At 33.5% G+C, this 27916-nt stretch overlaps 3 protein-coding genes and 1 long non-coding RNA gene across 14 annotated transcripts; 3 read left to right on the top strand and 1 right to left on the bottom strand.

Annotated features, from left to right (window-relative positions):
• The first annotated feature begins 767 nt into the window (after positions 1-767).
• Positions 768-2948, top strand: LOC18594059 (ankyrin repeat-containing protein BDA1-like). Of its 8 annotated transcripts, none has more exons than XR_001928678.2 (5): positions 768-908; positions 1018-1634; positions 1991-2282; positions 2362-2526; positions 2640-2948. XR_001928678.2 is itself a non-coding variant. In XM_088807947.1 (5 exons), the coding sequence occupies exons 2-5, from the start codon at positions 1038-1040 to the stop codon at positions 2644-2646; spliced, it is 957 nt and encodes a 318-aa protein (XP_088664073.1). In that variant the 5' UTR covers positions 768-908; positions 1018-1037; the 3' UTR covers positions 2647-2948. The 8 variants fall into 8 exon arrangements, 7 of the variants coding, with proteins under 7 accessions (XP_088664073.1, XP_017980003.2, XP_088664072.1 ...); XM_088807947.1 differs by having other exon boundaries at positions 2362-2422; XM_018124514.2 differs by lacking the exon at positions 2362-2526.
• A 2137-nt stretch (positions 2949-5085) lies between these two features.
• On the bottom strand, positions 5086-6727 carry LOC18594058 (uncharacterized). The gene is made up of 4 exons (XR_001928683.2): positions 6300-6727; positions 5883-5961; positions 5722-5778; positions 5086-5559 (listed from the first exon to the last, which is right to left on the bottom strand). It is a non-coding gene; the product is annotated as an uncharacterized LOC18594058 (long non-coding RNA).
• Positions 6728-21626: 14899 nt separating this feature from the next.
• On the top strand, positions 21627-23904 carry LOC18594056 (ankyrin repeat-containing protein BDA1-like). Its single transcript, XM_018124504.2, has 2 exons — positions 21627-22523; positions 22863-23904. Exons 1-2 carry the CDS (start codon positions 21927-21929, stop codon positions 23709-23711), a joined length of 1446 nt encoding a protein of 481 aa, XP_017979993.2. The 5' UTR covers positions 21627-21926; the 3' UTR covers positions 23712-23904.
• Positions 23905-25312: 1408 nt separating this feature from the next.
• On the top strand, positions 25313-27897 carry LOC18594055 (ankyrin repeat-containing protein BDA1-like). 4 transcript variants are annotated; one of them, XM_088808580.1, is made up of 4 exons: positions 25313-25509; positions 25624-26221; positions 26973-27543; positions 27631-27897. In XM_088808580.1, the coding sequence occupies exons 2-4, from the start codon at positions 25625-25627 to the stop codon at positions 27771-27773; spliced, it is 1311 nt and encodes a 436-aa protein (XP_088664706.1). In that variant the 5' UTR covers positions 25313-25509; position 25624; the 3' UTR covers positions 27774-27897. The 4 variants fall into 4 exon arrangements, with proteins under 4 accessions (XP_088664706.1, XP_088664705.1, XP_017979995.2 ...); XM_088808579.1 differs by having other exon boundaries at positions 25317-25509; positions 25604-26221; positions 26973-27897; XM_018124506.2 differs by having other exon boundaries at positions 25318-25512; positions 26973-27897.
• Positions 27898-27916: the final 19 nt, after the last annotated feature.

Below are 27916 nucleotides of genomic sequence, written 5' to 3'. Positions count from 1 at the left end.
CTAAAACAAATGAGATTTAGATGCAAATTTGTTACACAGTCACACAGGCACACTCACGTACGGATGACAAAAAATTAGTTAAAATCGACTAATCTGGAGCTGGGTTAGGCACCTAATTGTTAATTAAGCATTGGACTGGAAAAACTCCCATTTCTGTAACCCTTACAATAAGGGATGCTTCTGGTAAAAGGTCAGATAATTCTATTAATGCAAGTGTTATTTTCCAGAAAGAAATATAAATACATGGTCAAAACATATGGTAAGGTGCTTCTAGAACATAGTAATTACTTGCATGTTACTTACTAGATTTCCATGTCTAATTAAAAGCCGCTCTTGAAACTATATCATGAACAGTGATATTTTCTTTGGGCTTTAGATAGAAAGATTAAAGTGGTAATTTTTTTTAATTGAAAGGAAAAGAGATTCGAACTTAACTCTTTAAGCAGAAGATTATTTATCAACTAATGAAATAAATACTCGAATACTTGCTATCAATGCATGAAACAATACTCTTAAATGAAATGGCTATAGTTATTGGAAAACCATTCCAGAAGAAAGCATTTTTTCTTGTTTTGTGTTATTTTTCTAAGTAAAAAGCTGTAAAAAAAAAAAAAAAGAATCTTATCGCATATTATCTTGTTTATGCCATTATGTACGGTGGTAAAATAATGATCATCGGAGGCGTATTAAGCTTGGAGTGGGGATGGAATAAGAATCAGCAACTTTGCTTATTGCTTAAGTAGAAAATGGTATATTTATTTCCATCTGAAGTTCACATCCATGTTCCCTGCGTTCATCTTGTGTTGGGTTTCAGTTCACTTTCATCAGAAGTTTGCATCGATGTTTCCTTCGTCTGAGAAAAAGACCAGCTAAAGAAACGAGTACGATGGCTATAAATTCGAAATAAGGTGATTTGCGGAGCTAAGCCCTGGTAATTGGTATCAGTCCATTTACTTCAATAGTTCTTTATCTCAAAGTCTTATATTTTTATTCCTTGTTTTACTTCTACCTTTCCAGAATTTTCAAGTGTCTTTAGAATGGACGATGCTTTGATTCAGGCCTCTCAAGTGGGTGATATTGATGCCTTGTATAAGCTAATTTGGGAGGATGATGATATTTTGAGGCGAATTGATGAGAAAATGTTCATAGATACTCCCCTACACTTAGCAGCTTGTTCTGGGCAAACTCATTTTGCAGCGGAGATGATTAACTTGATGCCTTCCTTCACCAAAAAATTAAACAAGTCTGGGTTTAGCCCCATGCTCCTTGCCCTCATAAATGGACATTTCAAGTTGGTTTCTCTATTTGTTCATGCTGATCCTGGTCTTGTTCGTGTCAGAGGAAGAGGGGGTCTTACTCCTTTACATTATGCTATCAAGCATGAAAACATCTATCTCATGGTTAATTTCCTAGCAGCTTGCCCAGAGTCTATTGGAGATGTGACAGTTCGAGGTGAGACTGTTTTGCACATTGCAGTTAAAACAAACATGTTAGAGGCTCTTGAAGTTCTTGTCGGATGGTTGCAGAGAATCTGCCATAAAGACGCCTTGGATTGGGTAGCATTCATTCCAAATTGGAAGGATGAGCAAGGAAACACTGCATTGGATATTGCAGTATCCAATATGCAAATTCAGGCATGTTCTCATACCTCTGCAAATTTTTTTTGGAGTTTCTAAAAACGGGATCTTAGCTTGGATCCTCCTCCGTGAAGAAAAATATAGCTACTTTACAGAATTACATGATCTATCAACTAACATCACCATTAATTAAGACAAACTAACACAGTGGCATGGATAATCATCGCAGCAACTTGAAAGCATAGCAAGAGCTAATATTTATATACCAACAAAATTAATTCTTCTACTGATTAGAAAATGCTTTTTAATTTATTTTATCTAATTTCTAGATTCTATTTTCTTTCTATTTACTTTTTGCATTAATAATTAATTTCTCTTCACTGAATTGGTGTTTTTGTGCACAATACATACAGGCCATTCAGTTGTTAGCTGAAATAAATGCTAAGAATAGTAAAGGTGAAGATGCTTCACAGATCCTGCAACGTCAAACCCAATTGGATAGAAGAGAAGTTCTTAAAATGCTAAGGCGCCACACTCCACTTGTAACAGCTTCATCAGTTGAAAGTATTGAATGGCTTACTGGCTTCTTAAGATCAAAGACACTGTTTCCCGAAAGATTAGCGGTTTGTATCAAACGCCAGAGAATGAGAATCCCAGGCGATGTACTCAATGCTTTGCTAGTGGTTGCCGGGCTGATTATAGCAGGTACCTGCCAAACTATGTACAATCCCCCTGGTAGTTTTCGTAGGGACAATAATCTCAGCACCAATCTTACAAATAGCAGTACTCATGGAGGACCATCGCGGAATGTTGCAGCAGATTCGGCCTACAATTCTACGGTGGTGGTATTGGTCAACAGTTCAATCCTTTATTTTGCATCCACCATAGTTAATCTTCTCCTGCCAGATACCGTGGTTACAGAAATAGTGGCAGTACTACTATTTGGCTTGTCAGTTTGCTATTCGATGTTTCTTGTTATCATGTGCCCATATCCTGCAGGAACCGTCTTATTACTCGCATTGTTTTTGATATATTTTTCTTTTCGCTATATTAATATGTTAGGAAATAGGCAAATTCAGCGACTGACCTGCTTTTACAACGCAAAGAGGTGACCTAAAGAACTTAGATCAGCTTTAAGTTGAGGCAAGTGGAATAAGATGGAAATGATGTCAAGGCCTCTACGTTTCGTACAGAGGATGTTTTCTGAAACGTGGAAGCTAAACGTGGTCTGATGCGGCTGCAGAGTTTGGACTTGTCTGGTACAGGCGAGATGTGCCCTTGAAAAGTATATTATGAATTTTTATTGTAGTGAAACTCTGGTTGTAATGGGCTGTTTATGGAGTGGTCTTTCAATTATTGCTGTATTTGTCATGCTTTCAGAGCACCTGTACGTAGGTTTGTCAAAATGGGGTTGATCCATTATATCGGTATATTTTTTATTAAATATAAAGTAAGTTGAGTTTGAAAATTTAAATTCATATTAGAATCGAGCTTCAATGGACCGACTTATTTGATCAGTGGGCAAGGATGGGTTGGAACGGGTTAACTTTATAGGTCAAAATAAAAAAATTAATTCATAATTTTAATTAATTTAATAATTTTATATATTTAATTATATAAAATTAATAATTTAGTTATTAATGGTATTACTTATGTTATATATTTCAATGTCTTTAATATTTACTTGTCAAATTAATAATTTTAGTTTAGATTTTTTTAAATTAATAATTTTAGTTTAGATTTTTTTTTAATTAAGGGAAGGAGGATTTGAACCTTGCTCTCTAAGCAGGAAATCATGTACTAACTAATGAGCCAAATACTCAGATGTTAATTTTAGTTTAAATTAAAACTTATATCTCTTTTTCTTTTGTGGCGATGAATATTAAATAATAAATTGATAATGATTCAGACTTTGAGATATCATTGTGGTCTAAACAAGATTTAAATGTTTTGTCTGAGGATGAGGGTTGAGGAGGATATAAATGAGTTTTGAAGTTTCTATTATTTGGTTATATACTTATGTTTATTGGATAGTAGTTTATGTTAAAAATTTAAACTTTATTTATGTAATTTATTTGTTTATTTATATTTGGTGTAATTTATTTGATTGTAACATATTTTTATTATTCAATTTATATATTAAATTATAGAATAATTTTATGAATAGAAAATTTGTTAGGTAGAATTATAAAAATAATTTAAAAAAAAAAAAATGAAATGGATTGATCCAACTCTACCCATGGGTTAGCAAGAAGTGGGTTGAGTTGGAATTTTGATGACCCAAGTATAAAAATGGGCCGACCTGGCCCAATTCACATTTTCTCAACACATTAAGGGCTTGGGCCGGGCTAGCCCATATGGACACCTCTACCTATATCATGGGGTTATATGTGGATCAAGCTTACAGGGTTTTTTTTACCTTCTTTGAGTGGTTTTGTATCACTACAGGGTTAGAACATACTAATTACTTACATGTTACTTATTAAATTTTTATGTCAAATAAGTTCTTTTTTAAACACTCGAGTATCTGGTTTTTTGGTTGATGTATGATCTTTTATTTAAAAAATAAGATTTGAATCCCCTTTCTTCTAATTAAAAAAAAAAAACCACTCTTGAGACTTTACCTTAAACAGCAAGATAGTGGTCGCCGTAATCCCTTTGACTCCATCCGTGACTGTAGTTATTGAAAATGCTTTTTAGAAGAAGCAATTTTCTTTCTTTTATTTCTTCTTTTTTTAAAAAGCTTCCTACAAAAAGCTTTAAATAAATAAAAGAAAGTAATGGCATATTTTCTTGTGTATGCCATTATTTAGGAGAGTAAAATAATGATCATCGGAGGCAAATTAAGCTTGGAGTGGGGATGGAATAAGAATCAACAACTTTGCTTATAACATTTTTATTCTATTGTCGAAGAAATTCACACCTTTTTCTTTTGTTGAAATAAATATATGCAGTGCAAAGTACTGAATAAATAGGTACATGTCTTGCAATATATGTGTCGGCTAAAAAAGAAACAAACATATTTTACCAGAAACTATATTAAAGATTGTGAAAACTTGAATAATAAATGAAATTTGCTACCACTCTAATACGAAAGAAGCATCATAAACATAGTATTAAAGATTGACAAATATTAAACCGTGCTTATAGAGTCTTTTTAAGGTTATACATACAAAAAAAATATTTTTGTAATTAATGTATTGTCTATTCTTAACGAGAATGATGCATTAAATAAATAAAATTCTTGAAACAAAATTTAAATAATCTTAACAAGTATTTATAAATGCCAGTGAATCTTGTTTTACAAACTTTTAGGCTTCTTTTTTTTCTACGTTTCTTTTACAACTTTCTCTTATATTTTTTGTTTGTTAGAGATCAAAGAGCGAAGTTTCACTTTTTCTTTTGACTATATTATGAAATAAAAAAAAAAAACACATATATCAACCTCGGCTAAAAGGTTATATAGACGTAAATATGATAAAAAATATTAAATATAATAAAGGTTATAATTATTATTTTGGAACCACTGACAACAGATTTCATGTGCAGGAAATCTCTTTAGATGGATGTTGAGTACATGAGGTGCTTTTGTAATGTAAACTGTGATCTGTTTCGTTGCCCTAACTTTCTGCTTGCAGCGTTGGCATTGATACTGCTTCTCCCCTCCGTCCTAAAGCTCCGCAGCAGTGAAGTTTTTGAGTGCTTGAAGCAACGAATCGGCCTTAGCTATTTCAAGACTTAAATCTACCAAGGGATCATCATTCGGAGATATGCATCGAAGGTTTGAGACCAGATCATCATTCGGAGCCAATATTCTCCCAGTTGATTGAAGAGCGGGGCTAACATGTTTCTGGATAGCACGAGGCACAAAATCCAGCAATACGGCAAGAATTTTGCTGCTTCCCACTTTGTAGGTAAGCTGCTAAAGGCTCATGATACTTCGGATCATATGGAACTGCTTGCCCATGGATGAAAGGGTCTCCTGAAAGTTGATAATTTATTATAAGAACTAATAAATATTCATTTATTAAAGCAGTAAGACACACCAATTATCAAGTTTTGAGTTATCTGCAAGTCAACTCATCAAGCATTAAAAAAGATATAAAACAAGATTCAAATGGCAATTAAAAAAATGCATATCTACCTTATTCTTCACATCCAAGTAGGAATCAGGATAAACCCACCGAACTCCTTTTAAGTTCTGCGTGGAAAATAAACTTTATGAGAACATCCATAAAAAACATTAGCAGTGACAAGAAAATTTGAGAACTTAAGAGGACATGCACATTTGATCTTATATGAGACCTCTTCAGACACAAGACCTCCAAATGCATAGTAGTGCCTGGTAGAAACTGAATATATCTTCATTCTTGCTTCCTCCTCACTGTATAAAAGATATACACAAAGAAATCATAAACAAAGTAATGTATGCGTTTCCAATTCCAAATATGATTCTGCTAGGGATGAATAGAAACCAAATGTCTATAGAAAATCATTGCTAGAAATACCAATATCCCAATATTCAGATGATATAAGTTTAAATCATCATACTTCTATAATGGCCCTTTTGCAGGCTACAGTTCATACAAAACAGAGCTAAGAGCTAACCATTGACACAAATCGAAATTTTGTCACAAATCGAATTTAAAAAAGACTTTTTTAAGTTTTGGTAGCTACATGTTACAAATCGATCGAAAAAAGCTAAATAAGAAATAAGCTAACCATTGACAGCTATAAAATTCTCTGCTGATTTCGTTACTCGCATGGCATCCTTACACAGCTTACTGAAGCTATCTAATTCTAGTAAAATTTTTTAACTTGATATGTATTCCCATACAATGCTGCTATGATACCTTGCCCTATATATCCTTTCAATTAGTTTCATTTGGTACCAGGTGATCTTAAAATCCAAGGTTACCTATTAGTTTCAATTACTTCATGCTTTATAATTCCTTATAAACAGTGGATTCTTATTCTATAAATTCATTATTTAGTTAAAATTGATATTGTAGCTTGTTTTTAAGATTATCTTATCAGTAATAATAAGATTGAATGTGAGTTTAGTGCAGGGTGGTACGTTTTGTCTGACTGCTGAAATGTTCAAAGTGTTGATTTTTTTTAAAGGGAATATCTCTGTGTATAGGCTGCTGGTATATAGAAGGTTTTTGTTATCAGAGGCCTTGTTTAAATTTAGGGGGGAAGCTAGTTTGCTGGGTGGAATTTTTTGTATAATGATTTTTGGGGATTAAGATTGTTACTCCTGCACTTTTGTTGTTGTAAGTAGGAAAGAGGTCTTTTGGGTTGATCTTGGGTTTTTTTCTCTTGTTTAGTTCTATGATTTGGAGCTGGGTTGATGGCAGACAGGGCTGTATGTTTTGAAGGGATATTGAGGGGCATATCTTGTTTTAAGTTTGCGGGTATATCTTCTAATATACTTTGTAGTATGTACCTTAGGAATGCAAGGCGGAATTAGCCAATTTTTGTTGAGAGAGCTAAAGACGAAGAGGAATAAAAATAAAAAAATTTTTAAATTAATACATTGCATGTAACAACTTAATTCTAACCATTGGCCTAGCAAATTTTTGAGTATAAACCACATGACCCTCAAAAGTTTAAGTTCAAGTTATTAGTAGTGATATACTTGGATTGTTATATGAGTCTTAACAATCATATTCATATCAGATATAGGATGTGAGGTATCACAATACCATCCACTCAAATCCTTGATGTCCTCATCAATGCCACACATCACATCCACGAGCCTAAGATCTCACCAGAGCAATGCGAAAGCCCACATTAGACTGGCGCAAACTCTGATACCATTTGTAATGATCCAAGTCAAACCACTGGCCTAACAACTTTTTAGACCTAAATCACGTGGCACTCAAAAGCTTAAGCTCAAGTTACTAGTAGTGATGGACTTAGATTATTGTATGGGTCTTAACAATCATATTCATATCAGATGTGGGATGTGAGGTATTGATCGGTTGTCCAAGTTTGCCACTGCTTTGGTTTCTGATGATGAAAGTAGGGCTAGGAGGTTCGAAAATAGTTTGAATGCTCACATCCGCAGAGGCTTAGCTCCATTACATTTGATTAGCTACAATGAAGTGGTTGTGGGGCGAAATCCTTAAATGTTGTATGGAGAGAGATTGCACAATTTGTAGCCAAATGTTTGACATGTAAGCAAGTCAAGGTTGAACATCAAAGGCCAGTAGGGTTGTTGCAACCCTTCTCTATTCTAGAATAGAAATGGGAACGAATTACTATGGACTTTATATCTGGTTTACCAAGAATCCTGAAAGGTAATGATGGCATTTGGGTGATTGTTGATAAATTAACAAAGTTTGCTCACTTCTTGGCTATTCATACGAGAATGTCATTAGAAAAGTTAGTGGAGTTATATGTGGAACAAATTATGAGATTACATGGGGTACCAATGTCTATTGTATTTGATCGAGATTCTCGATTTGTGGCAAAATTTTGGGAGAGTTTAAAAAAAGCTTTGGGTATTAGAGTTGATTTTAACACTGCTTTTCATCCCCAAACAAATGGTTAGTCCGAGAGAACTAATCAAATTCTTGAGAACATGTTGAGAGCTTGTGTCATAGATTTTGGAGGTTCTTAGGATCAACACTTGTCATAGGCGGAATTTTCTTATAATAATAGTTATCAGTCTACTATCCAAATGGCTCCATTCGAAGCTTTGCATGGCAGGAAGTGCAGGTCACCTCTTTGTTGGGATGAGTGGGTGGGATTGTGATACCTCACATCCCACATTTGATATGAATATGATTGTTAAGACCTATATAACAATCCAAGTCTATTACTACTAGCAACTTAAGCTTAAGCTTTTGTGGACTACGTGATTTAGGCCAAAAAAGTTCCTAGACCAGTGGTTAGACTTGGGTCGTTATAAATGGTATCAAAGCCAGCGCTAGTCCGATGTGGGGCTTTCATATTGCTCTGGTGAGATCTTAGGCCTGTGGATGTGATGTGTGGCTTTGATGAAGACATCCAGGATTTGAGTGGGTGAGATTGTGGTACCTCACATCCCACATTTGATATAAATATAATTGTTAAGACCCATATAACAATCCAAGTTCATCATTACTAATAACTTGAGCTTAAGTTTTTTAGAGTCACGTGGTTTAAACCCAAAAAGTTACTAGGTTAATGGTTAGACTTGGGTTGTTATATTACATTTTTTTTTGAAACTATGAAACTACTTTCATTAATAACAAAGGGAATAAATTGTTCCCTTTTCCAAAAGTAGAACAACAACAAAAGAACAATTTAGGAGAAATTGGATAATATTCTCTCACAAATAGCCAAGTATATCCTTCCAGATTCAACAACCTCCTTTAAACTTTAGCTTACCTCGACAAACCAAATTCAACAACCTCCTTTAAACTTTAGCTTACCTCGACAAACCAAATTCAACAACCTCCTTTAAACTCTTGCTTTCTTGGTGGCTCAAATGTAGCTCAAGTGATGAAATATAAAGATTTCTACTAGCTCCAATTTCATAATTGATGAATTTTTGTGTAATGTTGTTTAGCTTTTTTTCTGTTTGGAGGGTTTTCTTTTTTTGTAGGAAAAAAAGTTTCTTCTTTTTTGTTTTGTTTTGAGGATGTTTAAAAAAATGTGTATAGTTATGTCTGGGGCTCTTTTTGTCTAGCTTTTGATCAATGTAAAGGTATGGTAAAATGGGAATGGAAGGGGAGGTTAGGCTGGGAATTTGTTACTGATGGCATGAAATGTATATGTTTTTTTTTGAAATGCAGCATGAAATGAAATGTATATGTAGGAGAGTATTCAAGCTAAGTTGAAATGGAAATGTGGCATAATGAACACCAGAATTTGTGGGCAGCCTTAGGTTAGAGAAATGATAGTGAACTGAGCATATTGATAATTGTGTGCATTAGTTAATGTCAAATTATAATAGAGCTCCAAGTTTTGTAGCTAAGGAGTTTAGTTAACTGGTTTGGCAAAGTCTAAAGTGGTAGAGGTAAGTATAAGCATGCTTTTATTGGATTCACTAATTGATTTCTAGAAATTTCAAGTTTCATTAAGAGTATACAAATTTCCACTTGGTGGTATGCTTTTTTGTATTGGTTTTCTTGGAATGAATTCTCCAAGGTAAGTTTGTGTTGAAATTAAGTTGGGAATGATATGAATTATGAAAATGGAGGATGATTAAACCAAGGCAAAGCTAAAATATCGGCAAAGTGCACTAACACCAGTAGGGTAGAAATGGACTTGCAGAAAATGAATAGGTTTGATAGGTTTTTAATTGTTTTAATGCTAGGTGGTATTAGAGCTCCCTGTCTAACAGAAAGGGAGCCTATGTGGGTGAGTGGGTAACTGTGTAACTGGGTAATTGTGAGTGGGTGTGTATTTCAAAATTATTTTTTATTATACAAGCATTAAAGCATGATTTATTTACGTAATGCTATATTTGAGAAACATGGGTGTATTAAGGTTGAATTTTATTGTTTACTGAGATTTATAAGAGCTGGTTAGATATAAGCATGAATTATGTGCTTAAGTTGATGTTTTAAAATGTGTCACGCACGATTTTAAATGTTGTTTGAACACTGAATTGGCAATCTACATGGCTGTTGAGCATGGTTTTTAAGTTGGAATAAACCACGGTTTGAAGTGCTGGTTTTAAGTGGTTTTTGGAAAGTATAAGTATGTATACAAATATATGCTAATATATAATAGTTTTAAATATTGGGAAACAAGTCCTTGTACTGCTTTGTTCCTCAAATTAGTTTTAAATGAAATGTTATCATATGAGCCACAAAGTGGCTTTTTTCATTATCCCATATTCTGTTTAGTAAAATAAATTATTTCCAATTGTGCTTGCCATATTTATATTCTTTATGGCATGGTTTATTAAGCTGACATATGCATATATTGAGTTAAATGCTGCTAGCATAAATGCTTTAAAAATTATGAATGAGTTTGATTTACATTCAAATTATCTTTCTTTTGTGCAGTATGGGCAAAAACCTAGAAGATCAAATTTGAGTTCAATGTATAAACATTGCAACATACCTGTAGATCTCTTGACTCACCGAGCTATTTGCCCATTCATCCGTCAAGTATGTGACGTTGCCGGGGACCTACTGTAGGAACGGCTACTTCTGTCGCCTCTCATAAACGTGCTATGAGTGTTGGGCACACTCGTGATTGTATTCTTAATAATCACAATGCCACAACTCAGCACCATGCCAACCGTTATGCCTAGGACCGTGCAACCACTCGAATTCGTGCAGCTGCCGTGCACCCACCCTGCCTCGTGCAACCACTCGAGTCTATGCAGTTGCCCTCGCCTTGGCCCGTGTAGTCACTAGAGCCCGTGCACTCGCCCTGCCCTGTGCAGCCATCAGGGTCTATGCAGCCATCATTGACTTGGCTCGTGTAGTCACTTAGAGGAAACGAAAGCACGAGTGAATTTTGTATAATTTTTTTGTATAACATATAAATCAATCGAAAGATTTATAATAAAAAATAATTTTATATAACATATAAATCAAAAGGAATAAGAAAGAAAAACTTAAAAAAAAATTATGCTCGGTAATGTTTTCTAGATTCATAAAATATAAATAGTTAAATACGATATATAAAATTTCACATAATAGTTTAATAATATAAATAGAAAGAAGAAGATAAAAGAAAACTTTACCTTATTCAATTTTTTTTTTACCTTATTCAAATTTACAAGATCATAAATCTCTCTTTGAAAGAATGAAATGTGTTTTAGTAATTAATTATATAAGAGAGAGTAACGTAAAATAAAAGAACAAAAAGAGAAGAGAAAGAGAAATATGTGTGAATAAACTTAAATTAGGGTAACATTGATTAGGGTTGGTAGGGTCATTTTATTATTTATATTAATTATTAAATAAAAAAATTATTTTGAAGAATATTAAAAATATATAATAAATAAAATATTTCAAAATTTTAGGGGAGGCCATAGCCTCCATAAATATACTACTTTCCAAGATTATTAAATATATATATATAATAATTAAAAATTTTCAAAATTTTTGCGGGGATGTATCTTGAAAGGGCCTTTTTAATGAAATTCTTCTAAATGACTTTTAAAAAAAAATTCTTATTATTAATAATAAGATTTTTTTGAATATTTTTATATTTGGTGTTTGTTTTTCAATACAATACCAAACATGATCATTTAAAATCATTGATAATTTATAATTGGATAAAATACTCCCGTATCTTAAGTTTTAGTCATAATTTCACGTGGATTCATTAATTTTTGAAATAGACCGTCCATTCTAAAAAAATATGACACAGAAGTTTAATTGTTAGTTAATCATTAATGTTTCCATTAATTTGGTGACGTGGTAATATTAAAAAGATAATTTTACCCTTCATTAATTTTAAAAATTACCACTATACAAATTATAATTTTTCATTTTTAAACTTTTTTTTTTTGCAAAAAAAAAATTCTCTTAGGCCACCCTGCGAATGGTGGCATTTGGTGCTCCTCAAGGGAGGGGAACACTCTGATCGGTGCTCCCCTCCACTGGGGAGTACTAGATTGGTGCTCCCTTCCCTTGGGAAGCACTTGTTGTGGAGTGGTTGGTCAGTTGGCTATATTGTTTGAGAGAAAAAAAAAAGTAAGGGAAAAAGAAGAAATGATATTTTAGTTCTTTCATATTTTTTATTAACGATATTTGCACTTTTAAATTTAATTGTCCATTTAAAAACTAATGGACCCGCATGAAATTATGACTAAAAACTAGGAGCAAAAGTATTTTATCCTTTATAATATTACACCAAACATGTTAATTTAAAATTATTAGAAATCAAATCATTTGATAATCTTAAAATTGATACCAAATATTACTTAAAAATGGTATCGTAAAAACACATGAAAGACTTTAAGGAAGTTATAACGAATGACCTTTCTTATCTCTTTTGGATATTGAAAGCAAGAGTTCATGGTTGAATTTGATTGTCACTCTAAGCGTAAAGCAAGAAAGGCCAACCAAGTGGATGGATGCCCTAAGTAGGAAGGTTGATCGCTTCCATGACAACTAGTAGATTGACCATGGACATCCGCAAATTGATCGAAGAGAACTTGAAGAAAGACCTTTAGGCTGTTGCCTTCATGAAATTAGTGAAGGATGAGAAGTTCAAGTACTTTTGGATGGAAAATGGTATCCTATTGACAAAGAGGTCACGAATGTTTGTTCCAAGGGTAAGAGAGATTAGACAAAAGTCAATGCGAAAGTGTCACAATATTTCTTGGGTAAGCCACCCAAGTTGGCAATGCACCTTTGCTCCATTGAAACAAGGTTCCTATTGGCCCCATATGTAACAGGATGTAATGGATTATATGAAGACATGTCTCATTTGTCAATAGAACAAAGTGAGGAGACAAAAGCTGACGAGAATGCTTGAACCTTTACCAGTACCCATCAAACTTTGAGATATTATCTCCCTTAACTTCTTAGCAGGCCTCTTGAAAGTTGGAGATCTAACTTTCATCCTAATGGTGGTGGATTACTTCTCTAAATACGTTACCTTCATTCTAGTCCAAAAGTTTGGTACTGTGAAGGACATGCACACATGGTTTTTAAATTATCATCTCTAGACTGATGGCCAAACAGAGTACTTCAACAGATTATGGGAAAAATATTTAAGGCATTTTGTGCAAGCTAACTAGAACAGAAGAATTTTGAGTTAAAATCATAATTATTAATATAATACGATATGGGATAGATATTGTACTATGAAAAAAAAATTATACGAATCGATATACTATATCATTATAAGATACTTTTTTAAGTTTTATTCTATCCAATTACTACAAACTTATTTTTATTTATTTATTTATTTGGTGAAAACATGATAAACAATTTTTTATAGATTTAAATCTTTAAGATTTAGACTTAAATAAAAAAATACTAAAAAATTCAAAATTTCTTTTGACTTCAACATCTTAAATTTGTATCTCGCCTTATGAAAACTTGAATAATAAAAGGAATTTGCACAAAAAAAATATCAATAATATTAAAAATTGACAAATGTTAAACCCTACTTATAAATTGTTGTTAAGGTTATACATATACTACTTTGTAATTAATGAATTGTCTATTATTAAAATAATATTTTAATAAAAAAAACCTTAAAATAAATATTTAAATATTTATAATACTGTTAATTAGATACTGAGAACACGTAAACAAATAATTGAAACACCTAAACAAAATATCTTATCAAAAAGTAGGATCCACCACGTGTGACTATTGGTTCCTATGAGTGAAGAGATGCTGCAGCTTCCATTCAATCCCCCAATAAATAAATACTCCTCAATTTTTCTATCTTGCCAAGAAGATGGGCAGCTTCTTTTTAAAATTAGGGGTTGCTATGAGAGAAGGGCTTCTTGCTGGATGAACTTGATCTTTCCCAGCTTACCACTGGAAGAAGCAGAACTGACTTGTTTCCAAGATCAAAACATTGCCCCTTTTCTGTTTGAAGTGGAGAGTTTTTTTGATAAAAGAAAAAAATGAAAAAAAATTAAATAGAGAGCTGTTAATAAAGGTTTGTATTTTACACTTAAGCATAATTGTATTTTATTAATGTATAAATTCTTAATTTGCCTCCAATATCTCAAATCTATATAAACTAATTTATAGAATTGCAAAAAAAAAAAAAAAATAGTGCCTATACAAATAGATAGGGTTGTTATACTTGCAAAGAATATATAGGATGTGATAATAAGCAGCTCGGAGATCACAAACATAATATGCTTGAGTGGTTCATTCTTGCGGCAGGTAGATATAAGTTCTAATCTTTGCATTCCCTATTTTCTTGTCATGCATTTTGATCCAAACTCATCAGCCAAGACTTGTGATATGAGCTTGTCATAAAAAAGATTAAAAACTTTCCCCTTCAATAAAATATACATGTATATACATATATATATATATATATATATAAATTCAATTAGTTATATAAATAGAATAGTACTATTTACCATAGTTCAACTTTTGATCACTTATCAATAAATTGATATAATAAGTGATAATTTAAAAGGTATTCATAATTTTTCCTCTTTAATAACAAAATAGTAAGCAATTTTTCATTAAGGAGGATGTATCCTTATCTACTTTTTGCTAGATAGAGCCTTTCTCCTTTGAGCAATTGTTAGTCAATTGGCATCCTGGACTTAATTCAAGTGAGCATAATTAGATATACAATATAGATGAGATGCAGATATAAATTGTAAGTTTAATGCATCCTTTTGGTAAACAAGACTATTGCAGCGGTAGGAATGGAACCTTTTGTAACAATGATTATAAGAACAAGTCTCAATAATTGTTTTTTTTTTTTAAAAAAAAGAGAAAAGACATGAATTGTTATCCAATTGGCAGTCAGATTGGCAGATCTTCTATCCAACTTTATCATCAACAATGCTTTTGTACCCATTCTTCAACATTACACAAGTGCTTATTCTGGAGCTACATGTAATCCGAAACACAAGTGACAAACATGTAAGATCAGCTTGATTGGCTGAAACTCTTCAACATTGTTTCAGAGAGATATATAGGGTACAATTATCCATGCAGAGAAAGCAAGGTGCTTGTTTGTTTGTTTTTTGCGAGGTGGAAAGCATCAAGAAAATCTTTGGTTATGATGAGTCTGAGCAGCATCTTTGGTTATATTAAGGTTGGAATTGAGCACGTGATGGGTGGAATGATTGGCAAAGCAATCAAAATGGTTGCATTTTAAGTAATTTGGAAGGCAGTTCTGAAAGGCCCCCCAGACTTTTGCATGCATGAGAAGAGCAGAGCACGCCATGAACCAAATTGGTGCAAAGCTTTGAGATGATAATTGCTATGGAGTGGGCACAGCCGCCTGCCCCCATCTTGTGGTTGTTGTTTTCTTTTTCTTTTTTTTTTTTTTGACAAGGAAAGAAATATTTTGGGAGTTCGAAATATAAAGATTTCAATGGGAAAACGAGCAAACCAACCAAATTCCAAAGCATTAAAAGCTGGAACTTGGAAGTTTTGTAAGGAAAGATGCCAATTGTGAGGTTTTCAAAGTATAGTTTGTTTTTTACTTGTCTCAACGCCTTGGCTCTTTGTAGTATCAGAAAAAATTTTTAAATAATTAAGATAGCTTTTTTTCCCGTTCCAATATGTAGCTTGTCTTCATCCTTATATTTAATGAATTTCAACAAATTAATGAGATATTTCATCATTCATTTATGGTTAGATATTTTCTTTTTCTTACTTATCTAAAAAAAACTAAATATCTAAACAAACCTCTAAATTATATTAAAAAAGTCAATTTAATTTTTTTTATTACGCTTAAATAGGTCTTTGAAATTTTATTTTAAATAAAATAAACTCTTTTCTCTAGCTGTTAATTAACTTCCATTAGTCAACGACATATGTGGCATTTTTATACCATATCATCTATCACGTGATAATTTGACGTGACATTTTGATTATATCATTGTCACTAACAAATAATGTGATATTAAATGTTAAAAATTGAATTTATATACTTACTTTTTTACCTAGACATATGTCCATAGATGATTAATTAATTAAGAATTTAAAACAAAAAAAACTTAATTACCTTCTTCCTAATCTGTTGAAGAAACATTATGTTTCTAAACAAACTAAATCATTTGATTTAGGGTTTAAGAAAAAATAAAAAGAGAATTACAAATTGAATTTAAAATAATTTAGAGTTTTTTCATCCTTCGACTTTTTGAATTTAAAGTTAAAGTTTTTTTTTTTTTGAAAATTGGAATCTATTGATCATGAATCGGTCGAGGCAAAAGGCCAGAAAGATGAAGGTTCATACTGCATACAACATTCCTGCAACAGACCTTCAAAACAGAGACACACAAGAAGAGAAGTCCTGCCAAAGAAAAACAAACAACTGCAGGAAGCAAGAAGACAAACAACAAACCGCATAACCAACTTCTAACATAGACAGCAAAATGAAATAAAACAGGGGAAACATCAAAATCTTTTAAAACCCTTGATCAACAATTGAGGACCATAACAAGCAAAGAGAGAGGGGCAGATCATCAAGGTAGCATGACGAGAAGGCAGATGGCAAACTACAGCAGAAACCAATGCAGCAGCCACAATTAAGAATTAAAGATAAAAAAATCACTTGTTCTTCCAATGCCACCTTTGGCCAACTTGTCAGCTAAATTATTACCTGATCTTGGAAAGTGATGAATTATCCACGATCCAACTTTAGATTTGAGGTTCTCTATCTATCTGATAATGTTGTTGAACCTCCAAGGGGATTCCTCAGGCTTCAAAATCCATTTAACAGCATTGGAGGAATCACTTTCAATGATGAGAAGACAAGAGTTCACCTAAGGAGAGGTTGCAAATAAGAGAAAGGCTTCTTTGATAGCCAACAGTTCAGCCAAGTTAGAATCACCCCAGCCGGTTGACTTAGAAAATTGCAACTTAATTCTGCCTTCATAATCTCTGAGGACTCCCCCGATACCAATTTCCCCAGGACATCCCTTTGCTGCTCCATCAACATTAAATTTTAACTCACTAAGAGCTGGTTTAATCCATTCAAGATTTTTCTTAACAAATTTCTTCTTAGAAAAAACAACCCCAAGTTCAGGATTTTTGAAAAAGTCAAGAAAGGACAAACAAGGATTATCCCATCGGGCTTTCGACCAGTAGGCAATTCGAGTTTTGATAATATCCATCAACTTTAGCTCGTCCCAAGATTTGCCGTTAAAAACCATTTCATTCTTGAACAGCCATATGGACCATTTAATAACAAAGAAAGCCATTCTCCATATTTTATTCTTAGCTGCGTCCTGAACCAGATCAATCCAAATGCTCAAAAAATCCCATGCATTAGCAGGGGCAACCTAGGAGATGCCCCAGATGCGACACCAAGTAGCCCAAATTTTCCAACTTTCAGCAAGCAAAGGAATTCAACATTTGGTGGAGCGAGGCCTTCCTAGACAGTTTTCCAGATCCGTATGTTAGTCGGATTTCCATGATAGACGCTCCTACAATAGCTTTTAGAAGAGTAAATACCATTAGGGAATCCCTTCCAAATAACTCTGTCTTTCAAATTTCTAGCAAGGGTAACCTCATTAATTTTCCTTAAGAAATCAGTCCATTGTCTCTCTTCCTAACCAAATAATCTTATTCTTAATTGTATGTTCCAAATCCATTCCTCATTTTGCCAAGCCCTAAAGTCATAGATGGTTCCTTGTTTATTTTCAGCAAGCGTGTAAATGCGTGGGAACTCATTTTTTAGGGATGAGTCCTCAAGCCACTCATCATGCCAGAAGGAAATGTTGCGGCCATCCCCAACAATGAAGCTTAGTCCTGCGTGGATAGAGTTATAATGGACATTGTTGGGAGAAAGAGGAGAAGTAATGTTGCGCCAAACAGGAGCCATTCGAGAGTTAACACCCGCACTTGCAATAAGGTTAGTGGGGTTATAACCAACGTTTTCAGCAATAACACTTCTCCACCAGCAATAACACTTGGAATTTTAAGTTAAAGTTTAGACTAAAAATTTCGAGTTGATCCATAAAAAACGCAACAATTTGGAACACAAAGAGAAAGAGATCATGGCTTTGAATGCAATTGAGCTTCGTCTCCTTCCTCTCAATCCCTTTCCAATTTTTAGGTACTTCCTCTTCCAATTTGGAACACAAGGAGAAAAAGATCATGGCTTTGGATGAATTTGACAATGGAACCCCATTCCTTTTCGACCAATTCTTCGATGTTGGCGGTGTCAATTCAATCCCATTCATAACTGGCTGTCTATTCTCCTTCCTCAAAGTTGCTGAAAAATAAAGCACTGATTGAGTCAAAATGGAGGACCCTTTCCTAGAACTCCCCAAACTTGAACTAAACTTCACTTGTTTCTTTGTTGGGGCTTGCTTAAATTCAATTTCTTCACTTTCTTGTTGCTTTGCACTCTTCATACTCAGCTTTGTTTCTCTCAATTCTGCATATACTCTGTATCTTAGGCCTATTTCCATGATATAACTCTCTGCTGTAAGCCTTAAAGGAATTGGGTTACTGGGGCTTGAAATTTCAGAAAATATAAGAGAAATAGGGTCAAGGGAATGAAAAAGAGATTGTAAAGCAGTATTTGGTTGGTGGATTTGCCGCAAAGGCCAGAAAGTCACTTGTCTTTGCCATTTTTTTCTTCTGTTTTTTGGGATAAAATGGCTTCAATTAATTAGACAGATTTATTTGATTTTTTGTTTTTATGATAATTTAGTAAGTTTTGAATTTAGTAAGTTTCTTCTGTTGAAAGCTAGCATTGCTTCCAATGGAGTAATTAATAACTGCTAAGAACACTTAATTTGCTATCCAAAAGAGCAGTTTGGGCACAGGAGACATAGATGAAAACATCACCTTCTTTATGAAGTATGAGGTTTAAATTTCAAAAACCCTTTCCTATTCAGACTTCCATAAAATATATTAAAAAAATGAACTTAATTATTTGAAAAATAATATGAGAACCACTTGGTACGTAACTGGTATGATGATAGAGGAATATTTGTGTAAATTAATATCCATTAACATTTAACAATATTTGCAAAATTTACTATTAATGCATAAAATCAATAATCTTAAAAGAAATGGCTATGGTTGTTGAAAAGCTACGTATAGAAAGCTTTGACCTTATATATATCTATTTATTGCAAAGAAGCTTCCCGGTAAAGGCCTGAAACAAATAAAAAAATCTTATTGCATGTTATCATTGTTTAAGCCTTTAATTACGAGGAAAAATAATGATTACTAAAAGCAAAGCTTGGGAAGGGACGAGTGAAAATCGTCTCCCCCATTTTATGCCCTGCTCCTTTTATAATTTGATACCACGTGTTTCATAAATTTTGGTTTATTAGCGTCAGTGTTGATGACGTTTGTTGTTATTCTTTAAGGGCGGCTAGATACAAGGCCGACCCTTAGGTGAAGTTACCCAAGCAAGGTTTTAGGTTCTCAATTTGGAGAGGTTTTAATTTTAAGAAAAATTTATAATTTTATAATAATTATAATATAATTAATTATATTAAAATATATAAAAATTAAAAATATATATAAAAATAAAAACAATTTATAAAATTATTTATTCTTTTACTTTTTTTTAATTATGTACCTAATAAATTTTAATTTTTTATTACTTCTTTATTTCTTGAATGCTATTAATTCTCAATTATATTTTTTTATTTTTAATAAATTAACAGTCATATGTATTTAATTATTTTCAACAGTTAAATTTTTTCTCACTTATTTCTCTTATTTTCAATCAACGTATTTAATGATTTCCAACCGTTATTTTTTCTTATACATAAAACCAATTATTTTTTCAATATATAATATCTACTTTTGAAATCTTCCTTTCTCATTTGCTCTTTTTTTCTTTAACTTTAATTTTTTTAAAAAAAATACACAAGAAGTCTATTCTTTTATTATTTTCATAAAGTTGTGAGCCTCATTTGCGGTTTACAATAAGCATTTAACAATTAGGTACTATTGTTCTAATCTTTACAGATTTTTTTACTTTAATTTAGATTTATATTATATCATTATATTATTTTTATTTTATGTAATAGTTGATTTATTTCAATTAAAAATTTTGATTGTTGATTTTATATTAGCCATTGAAAAAATATAAGATAATTATAATAGTTAAATATTTTTAAAATAATGTTAACAATTCCAGTAAGTGTTGCTTTAGGAGAAAGAAGTTTTTCAAAACTAAAATTAATAAAATCTTATTTAAAATCAACAATGTCTCAAGAAAGATTAAATGAATTGACTATATTATCAATTGAAAAAGAAATATTAGAAAAACTTAATTATAAAAGTTTAATTAAAAATTTTGCATACTAGAAGAATAAAATTTTAATATAAAAAAAACTTCATTTGAATATTTTACTTTAAGTTTTTGAACTTATTGGGTTGCCCCTGGTTAGATATTAACCTCAATCTTATTACAGATAATGCTTGTCTTTGCTCTTCTTTCTTATCATGCCCATCAACATTCTCATACTCCTGTTTTATACCTGTCAATATGGGCTAGCCTGACCCTAGCCCTTGTGGATTGAAAAAATATGAATCGGGTCGGGTCAATCCATTTTTTATATAGACTGTGAAATTCTCAACCCAACCTACCTCTTGCTAGCCCATGAGTTGGGTTGGGCCAGCACATTTCTTTTTTTTAAACAAAAAAATTTATTTTTATAATTTTACGTAATAAATTTTTTATTAATAAAATTATTTTATGATTTAATTCATAAATTAAAATTATTAATTTGATAAGTAAATATTAAACACATTAAAATAATATAAAATAAATAATATTATTAGTAACTAAATTATTAATTTTATATAATTAAATATATAAAATTATTAAATTAATTAAAATTATTAATTTTTTTAATCCATAGAGCTAGCTTGCCTCAATCCATCCTAGCCCATTGATTTGATAGGTTGATCCATTTAAACACGATTTAAATATGAATTTAAATATTCAAACTCAACCTACTCTATAATAAATAAAAAATGAATTGACCTAACGTGCCAAGCTCATTTTGACAAGTATACTTTTATTGCAATCAGCGTCCAATCTTAAGTATAAATGTTCATTGAGTTTGATGAAACATTTGATGAGGCTGTAGAGTGTTGATGTTATCTAAGATTGGAGTTACACGTAACCGCAGTGCAAATGACCTATCAGCTGACGTTAACAAATAAGAGCTTATCATACACGTGGCATCCAATTATAAGAGGGGTATTAAACGGTGCACAAAACAGGGGCAGACGATTTGTATTCGGAAGGGACCGGGATGGAACAACAATCAACGACTTCCTATTGCCTTCTGTTTTGATGCGGACAAGTATAATTGTTTTGTCTGAAGTTGACAACGATGTTCCTTTGGTTCAACTTTTACTAGGTTTACTTCACTTTCATCAGAAGTTTACACCGATGTTTCCTTCGTCTTGCCAGAAAGAAATTTAGCCTATAAATAATGGTTATGGGAAGCAAAGCACAGGACGGGGCCGGGCCCTACTTCACTTTCATCAGCAAACTACACCGCTGTTTCTTTCATCTGAGAAAGAGAGCAGTAAAAGAAATGAGGTAAGGTTCCTAGAAATTAACAAGGTTTTAAGGCTATAAATTCACAATAGGTTCCTCTGCGGAGCCAAGCCTTGCTAATTGGTGATAGGCCATTCACTTCCATATTTCTATATTCTGGTCAATTCTCTAAGTCTTATATCCATATTCCTTGCTTTACTTCCAACATTTCAAGAATTTTCAAGCGTCTTTACAATGAACGATCGCTTGATTCAAGCCTCTCAGGTGGGTGATATAGATGCCTTGTATGAACTAATTCGGGAGGAGGAGGATGTTTTGAGGCGGATTGACGAGAAAATGTTCGTAGATTCTCCTCTACACATAGCAGCTTCTTCTGGGCAAACTCGTTTTGCGATGGAGATGATTAACTTGATGCCTTCCTTTACTAAAAAGTTAAACAAGTCAGGGCTTAGCCCCATGCACCTTGCCCTCTTAAATGGTTATTTCGAGTTGGTGTCTTTATTTGTGCATGCTGATCCTGGTCTTGTTCGTGTCAAAGGAAGAGGGGGTTTGACCCCTTTGCATTATGCTACCAAGCACGGAAACATCCATCTTATGGTTTACTTTCTTCTAGCTTGCCCGGAGTCTATTGAAGATGTGACGGTTCGAGGTGAGACTGTCTTGCACATTGCTGTTAAAACAAACATGTTAGAGGCTCTTGAAGTTCTCATCGGATGGTTGCAGAGAGTCTGTCACAAAGATGCCTTAGATTGGAAAAAATTCATTCCGAATTGGAGGGATGAGCAAGGAAACGCTGCACTGGATATTGCAGTATCCAATATGCAAATTCAGGCATGTTCGTATACTTGTGCATTTTTTTTAGTTTGTGAAACTAATCAGGATTTTAGCTTTGATCCTCCTCTTGGAACAAAAATATGGCTACTTTACAAAATTGCTCACAATTAATCAAGAAAAACTAACTCTGTGGCATGAACAATAATAGCAAAACTAGAAAGCATGGTAGGAGACTAGGAGTTGATATTTATATACCAACAAACGGATTAGAAAATGCATTTTTATATATTTGATCTTTTCTTTTTTTTCTAATTTCTTTCTCTCTTTTTTTCCCTTCTTGCAATAATAATTATTTTCTCTTCCATGAATCGGGGTTCTTGTGTACGATTCATACAGGCCATTCAATTGTTAGCTGAAATAAAGGCTAAGAACAGTAAAGGTGAAGATGCTTCACAGATCTTGCAAGGTCAAACCCAATTGGATAGAAGAGAAGTTCTTAAAATGCTAAGGCGCAGCACTTCAGTTGTAACAGCTTCATCAATTCAAAGTACTGAGAGGCTTACTGCTGTCTTAAGATCAAAGACACGGTTTCAAGAAAGATTTGCGATATATATCGTACGTTGTAGAATGAGAATCTCTGACGATGTAATTAATGCTTTGCTCGTGGTCGCTGGGCTGATACTAGCAGCCACCTACCAAACTATATACAATCCCCCTGGTAGTGTTCATCAGGACAATATTGGTGCCATCAAAACCAATGTTACAAATAGCAGTACTGGTGGAGGACCATTACGCGATGTTGAAGCAGGAACAGTCATCATGAGTGGAGGCGACTTCACTCTTTTCTCAGTGTGCAACAGTTTAACCCTTTATCTTGCGTTGAACGTAATTAGTCTTCTCGTACCAGATGACTTTTTTGGACGTACACTGAAATTGCTACTATCGTGGTTGGCATTGTGCTATTATGTGTCGATTCTTATCATATCCCCATCTTCCAGTGTCGCTCCCGTAATATGTACTATATTGGCTTGGTTATTATTTTCTATTGTTTACAACATTTTATCGGTATACAGTAGGAAATTCTGTGCTTTTCAAAAAAAGAAACAGATGGAACTTCAGCAACTGATCCGGTTCTACGACGCAAAGCTGTGCCCTGAAGAACTTTTATCAGCTGAAGTTCAGAGACGTGGAGCCGCTGCTGCCCCCGGTGAAGAGACATGTCCAGAAATAAATCCGTCAGCATGATGTGGTTGCATTAAAGAAAACCTGGCTCGCTTTGATTATCTCAAAATAACTGATATTCCTCCCTGTCGTTCATCATATATATATATACTGAGACACTAATTTTTGGAAGCAAAATTGAACTTTCACTTGATATCTACTAGTCTGACTGGGAGCAACAGTCACCGTAATAACAATTTCCAGTTTTTTTTCAGAATGTGTTTTTTTGGTAGGATATTTCAGGAAGTGGTTGCGAAGGACTATAATTACTTTGTTACATCATAATATTTGGAACAAATGCCAAACAATTATCAAGATCTTGGCGGTGGTCACTGGTCAGATGATCTGAATTCAACATTTGAAATGTAAAGTTTACCCCACAAAACTACAAATCATTGTTAGATTGAGCATAAACAAGTTGAATGCAATATGGTTTGGCAAAGGTTAGTAGCCAAAATTAGCTATTGGCATTTTATGAAAATTTGATTCCCTCTATAAATTGGCGAACTTGTGAGAAAACTGTAAAGCAATCATTCCTCCAATTATATATTTCTCAATTTTGCTAATTGCTTGCTTCAATTGTGCTATATGTACAAAAACATGCATGACTGCATGTCAAACCTTATGCTACACCGACTGCCCCCTCATACAATTATCTCAATTGCTTTCTCTCTCGACTTCTTCTGGGTAACAATCTTGTCCAAAACACTTACAATCCTTTCTTTTCTTTTCTTTTTTGATATTTTCATAAAATATCGAGTTGCATTAAGTTAACTTTTTAAGACAAACATAATACAAGGTAAACTCAACTTATCACTTCAAATCTTTTCATCTCTACTGCTTTTTTCTAAGTTCAAAGCACTTGGCATTGGTGTTTGTTTACTTTTAGTCATAGCTGTGACTTTTCTTCTGTATTTCTTCTTTTGAATAATAATTTCTATTCGTTTGCTACGTGTTTCTTGCTTCCCCTGTTTTTCTGTATTATTTTCAAATCTCTCTTTCATCCCAATCATTGCTGTTTAATCATATGAAACCAATATCAAAGATAGCCAATTAATCAACCAATTGGAAAAGTCAAAGTCAAAGATGGAGTATGACTTTTTATTCAAAGTTGAATTTGAATGGGTTAATGGACTATTTTTGTTGGCTGTTCCAATGGTTTTTTTGAATTAAATTTTTATTTTTGTTGGCAAGAGACCGTTCGAAGTTTAATTACTTAGAGTTGACTTTCTTGGCTTGCTTAGCTAAGCAACTAGACAGATCCATGGTTATACAAGTAGACTGAAGTGTTGAAAATTTCTATTAATTATATTATTAACAATACTATTAAAATTATCATTATTATTTTAATTATAACACTATTTAAAAAAAAAATTTTGAATCCATATTTAAAAAATGATGGGTACTGAGTTTTGTTTTCCACATAAAGAGCAGAAGAGACCAGCTAAGGAAATAAGTGAGTCCTGAAATCTTATAATCTCCTGAGACCACATTTTTAACTTCAACTCATGACTGCTAAAATACTATAACTTGCATTAATTACTAATTGACAGGGAAAGTCCTGGCAAAAAACTTAGACCAATGGACATGACAAAGTCAAATGTGATGTCAGGTTTCATTTTCTCATGAAGTCTTGGCCGGTGTTCCCTTCATTCATCTTGCGTTTGGTTTGACAAGCTTCACTTTCATCAGAAGTGAGAAAGATACAAGCAAAAGAAACGAGTTTCCTTTTGCTTGTCTCTGAAGTTGCTAAAATTTAACGTGGCAGATGATTTGAAGTCATAAAGTTGCGATTTAAGGTCCTCCGCAGAGCCAAGCCCAGGTAGTTGTTATCAGTCTTTTCTCTTCCATATTTCTTTTTTCTGATCAGTTCTCCATGTTTTATGTTCGTATTCCTTGCTTTACTTCCAATTGAGAATTCTCAAACTGTCTTTAGAATGGATGATCGCTTGATTAAGGCCTCTCAAGTGGGTGATATAGATGCCTTGTATGAACTAATTTGGGAAGATGATAATGTTTTGAAGCGGATTGACGAGAAAATGTTTGTAGATTCTCCTCTACATATAGCAGCTTCGTTTGGACAAACTCGTTTTGCAATGGAGATGATGAACTTGATACCTTCCTTTAGCAAAAAATTGAACAAGTCTGGGTTTAGCCCCATGCACCTTGCCCTCATCAATGGGCATTTCGAGTTGGTGTCTTTATTTCTACATGCTGATGCTGGTCTAGTTCGTGTCAAAGGAAGAGGGGGCCTGACCCCTTTACATTATGCTATCAAGAATGGGAACCTCAATTTCGTGGCTAAATTCCTATTAGCTTGCCCAGAGTCTATTGAAGATGTGACGGTTCGAGGTGAGACTGTTTTGCACATTGCCATTAAATCAGACATGTTAGAAGCTCTTGAAGTTCTGGTAAGATGGTTTCAGAGAATTTGCCACAAAGATGCCTTAGATTGGTTGGAATTCATTCCAAATTGGAAGGACGAGGAAGGAAACACTGCATTGGACATTGCAGTATCCAATAGTCAAATTCAGGCATGTCTTATACTTCTGCAATATTTTTTTTTTTAATTTCGTGAAATTGGGATTCTAGATTGGATCCTCATCTTGGAAGAAAAACATGGCTACTTTACATAATTGCATGATCTATCAACAATTTTTTGTTTTTTAGAAAGGTGTGGTAATTTCATTACTGAAAGTGGCACCAGAGTATAGGATCTAGCCCCAAAAGGTTCCAAGCTGAGCTCCCTTCACCCTGGGTCATGATACAGAAATTAGCCATCCAGACAGGCTTTATACACAAAATCCTCCCAAACAGGCTTACGCCACCAAACCCATAAGATAAGCGTCCCCTAACATGCATCAATTCAACCTCAATTAGCTAGGATCCAGTAAGAATGAGAAACAGAGGCTGGGAAATGTTCTGTTTCTGTGTCTTGCATGGTCCTGGCTACCCATGATTTCAGTTAACCAATAAATCAATACCCATTCAGAAACACACTTAACTATAAGTCTTTGTTCAACAACCATGCAAAGTAAAGACCCATTGCCACATGATCTATCAACTAACATCACCATTAATTAAGACAAACTAACTCAGTGGCATGGACAATCATAGCAACAACTAGAAAGCATAGCAAGAGTTTATATTTATATACCAACAAAATTTATTCTTCTACGGATTAGAATATGTTTTTTTTATATATATTTGATCTTTTTTTTTTCCTTTTGCAGTAATAATTAATTTCTCTTCCATAAATCGGTGTTTTTGTGCACGATCATGCAGGCCATTAAGTTGTTAGCTGAAATAAATGCAAAGAATTGTAAAGGTGCAAAGGCTTCACAGATCCTGCAACTGCAAAACCAATCGCATAGAAGAGTAGTTCTTCAAATGCTAAGGCGCCGCACTGCAGTTGTAACAGCTTCATCAATTGAAAGAACTGAAAGGCTTACTGGTTTCTTAAGATCAAAGACATGGTTTGGTGTAAGATTAGCAGTGTATATCAAACGCTATAGAATGAGAATCTCAGGCGATGTATTCAGCGCTACGCTAGTGGTTGCTGGGCTGATTCTAGCAGCTACCTTCCAAATTATATACAATCCTCCTGGTAGTTTTCGTCAGTACAATAATGACGCCATCAACACCAATGTTACAAATAATAGGACTGATGGAGGACCATCGCCGGGTGCTGCAGCAGGGACGGCCACCATGATTGGAACATTCCAAACTTTCTTAGTGTACCTGACCCTTTATTTTGCAGCCACCATAATTGGTCTTCTCGTACCAGATGGCTTGTTTGGGATCACACTGGCAGCGCTACTACTTTACTTGTCATGCTATTCGATGTCGCTTGCTGGTATATCCCCATATACAAGAGGAGCTGACTTTACATGTCTTTCATTGTGTTTTATAGCTTTTGCCTTCCTCATAATTCATTCGTTAGGAAAGAAAGAACTTCACCGACTCATCTGCTTTTACAATGCAAAGAAGTGCCCTCGAGAACCTATAGCAGCTGAAGTTCAAGGAAATGAAGCTGCTGCTGCCCCCGGTGAAGAGACAGGTCCAGAAAAAATTCTGTCAGCTTAATGTGGTGGCATTAAACAGAACTTAGCTAGCTTTGATTACCTGAAAATTACAGATATTCCTCCTTGCCATTCATCATATTTTGAGACACTTAATGTTCAGAAGTAAATATTGAACTTTCACTTGATATCTAGTCTTCTGACTAT

The sequence above is a fragment of the Theobroma cacao genome, chromosome 7, assembly GCF_053813885.1.
Source record: "Theobroma cacao isolate CCN51 chromosome 7, ASM5381388v1, whole genome shotgun sequence".
Classification (NCBI taxonomy): domain Eukaryota; kingdom Viridiplantae; phylum Streptophyta; class Magnoliopsida; order Malvales; family Malvaceae; genus Theobroma; species Theobroma cacao.
Note: the sequence above shows the minus strand (reverse complement) of the source record. Positions and strands in the feature narration are given on the sequence as shown.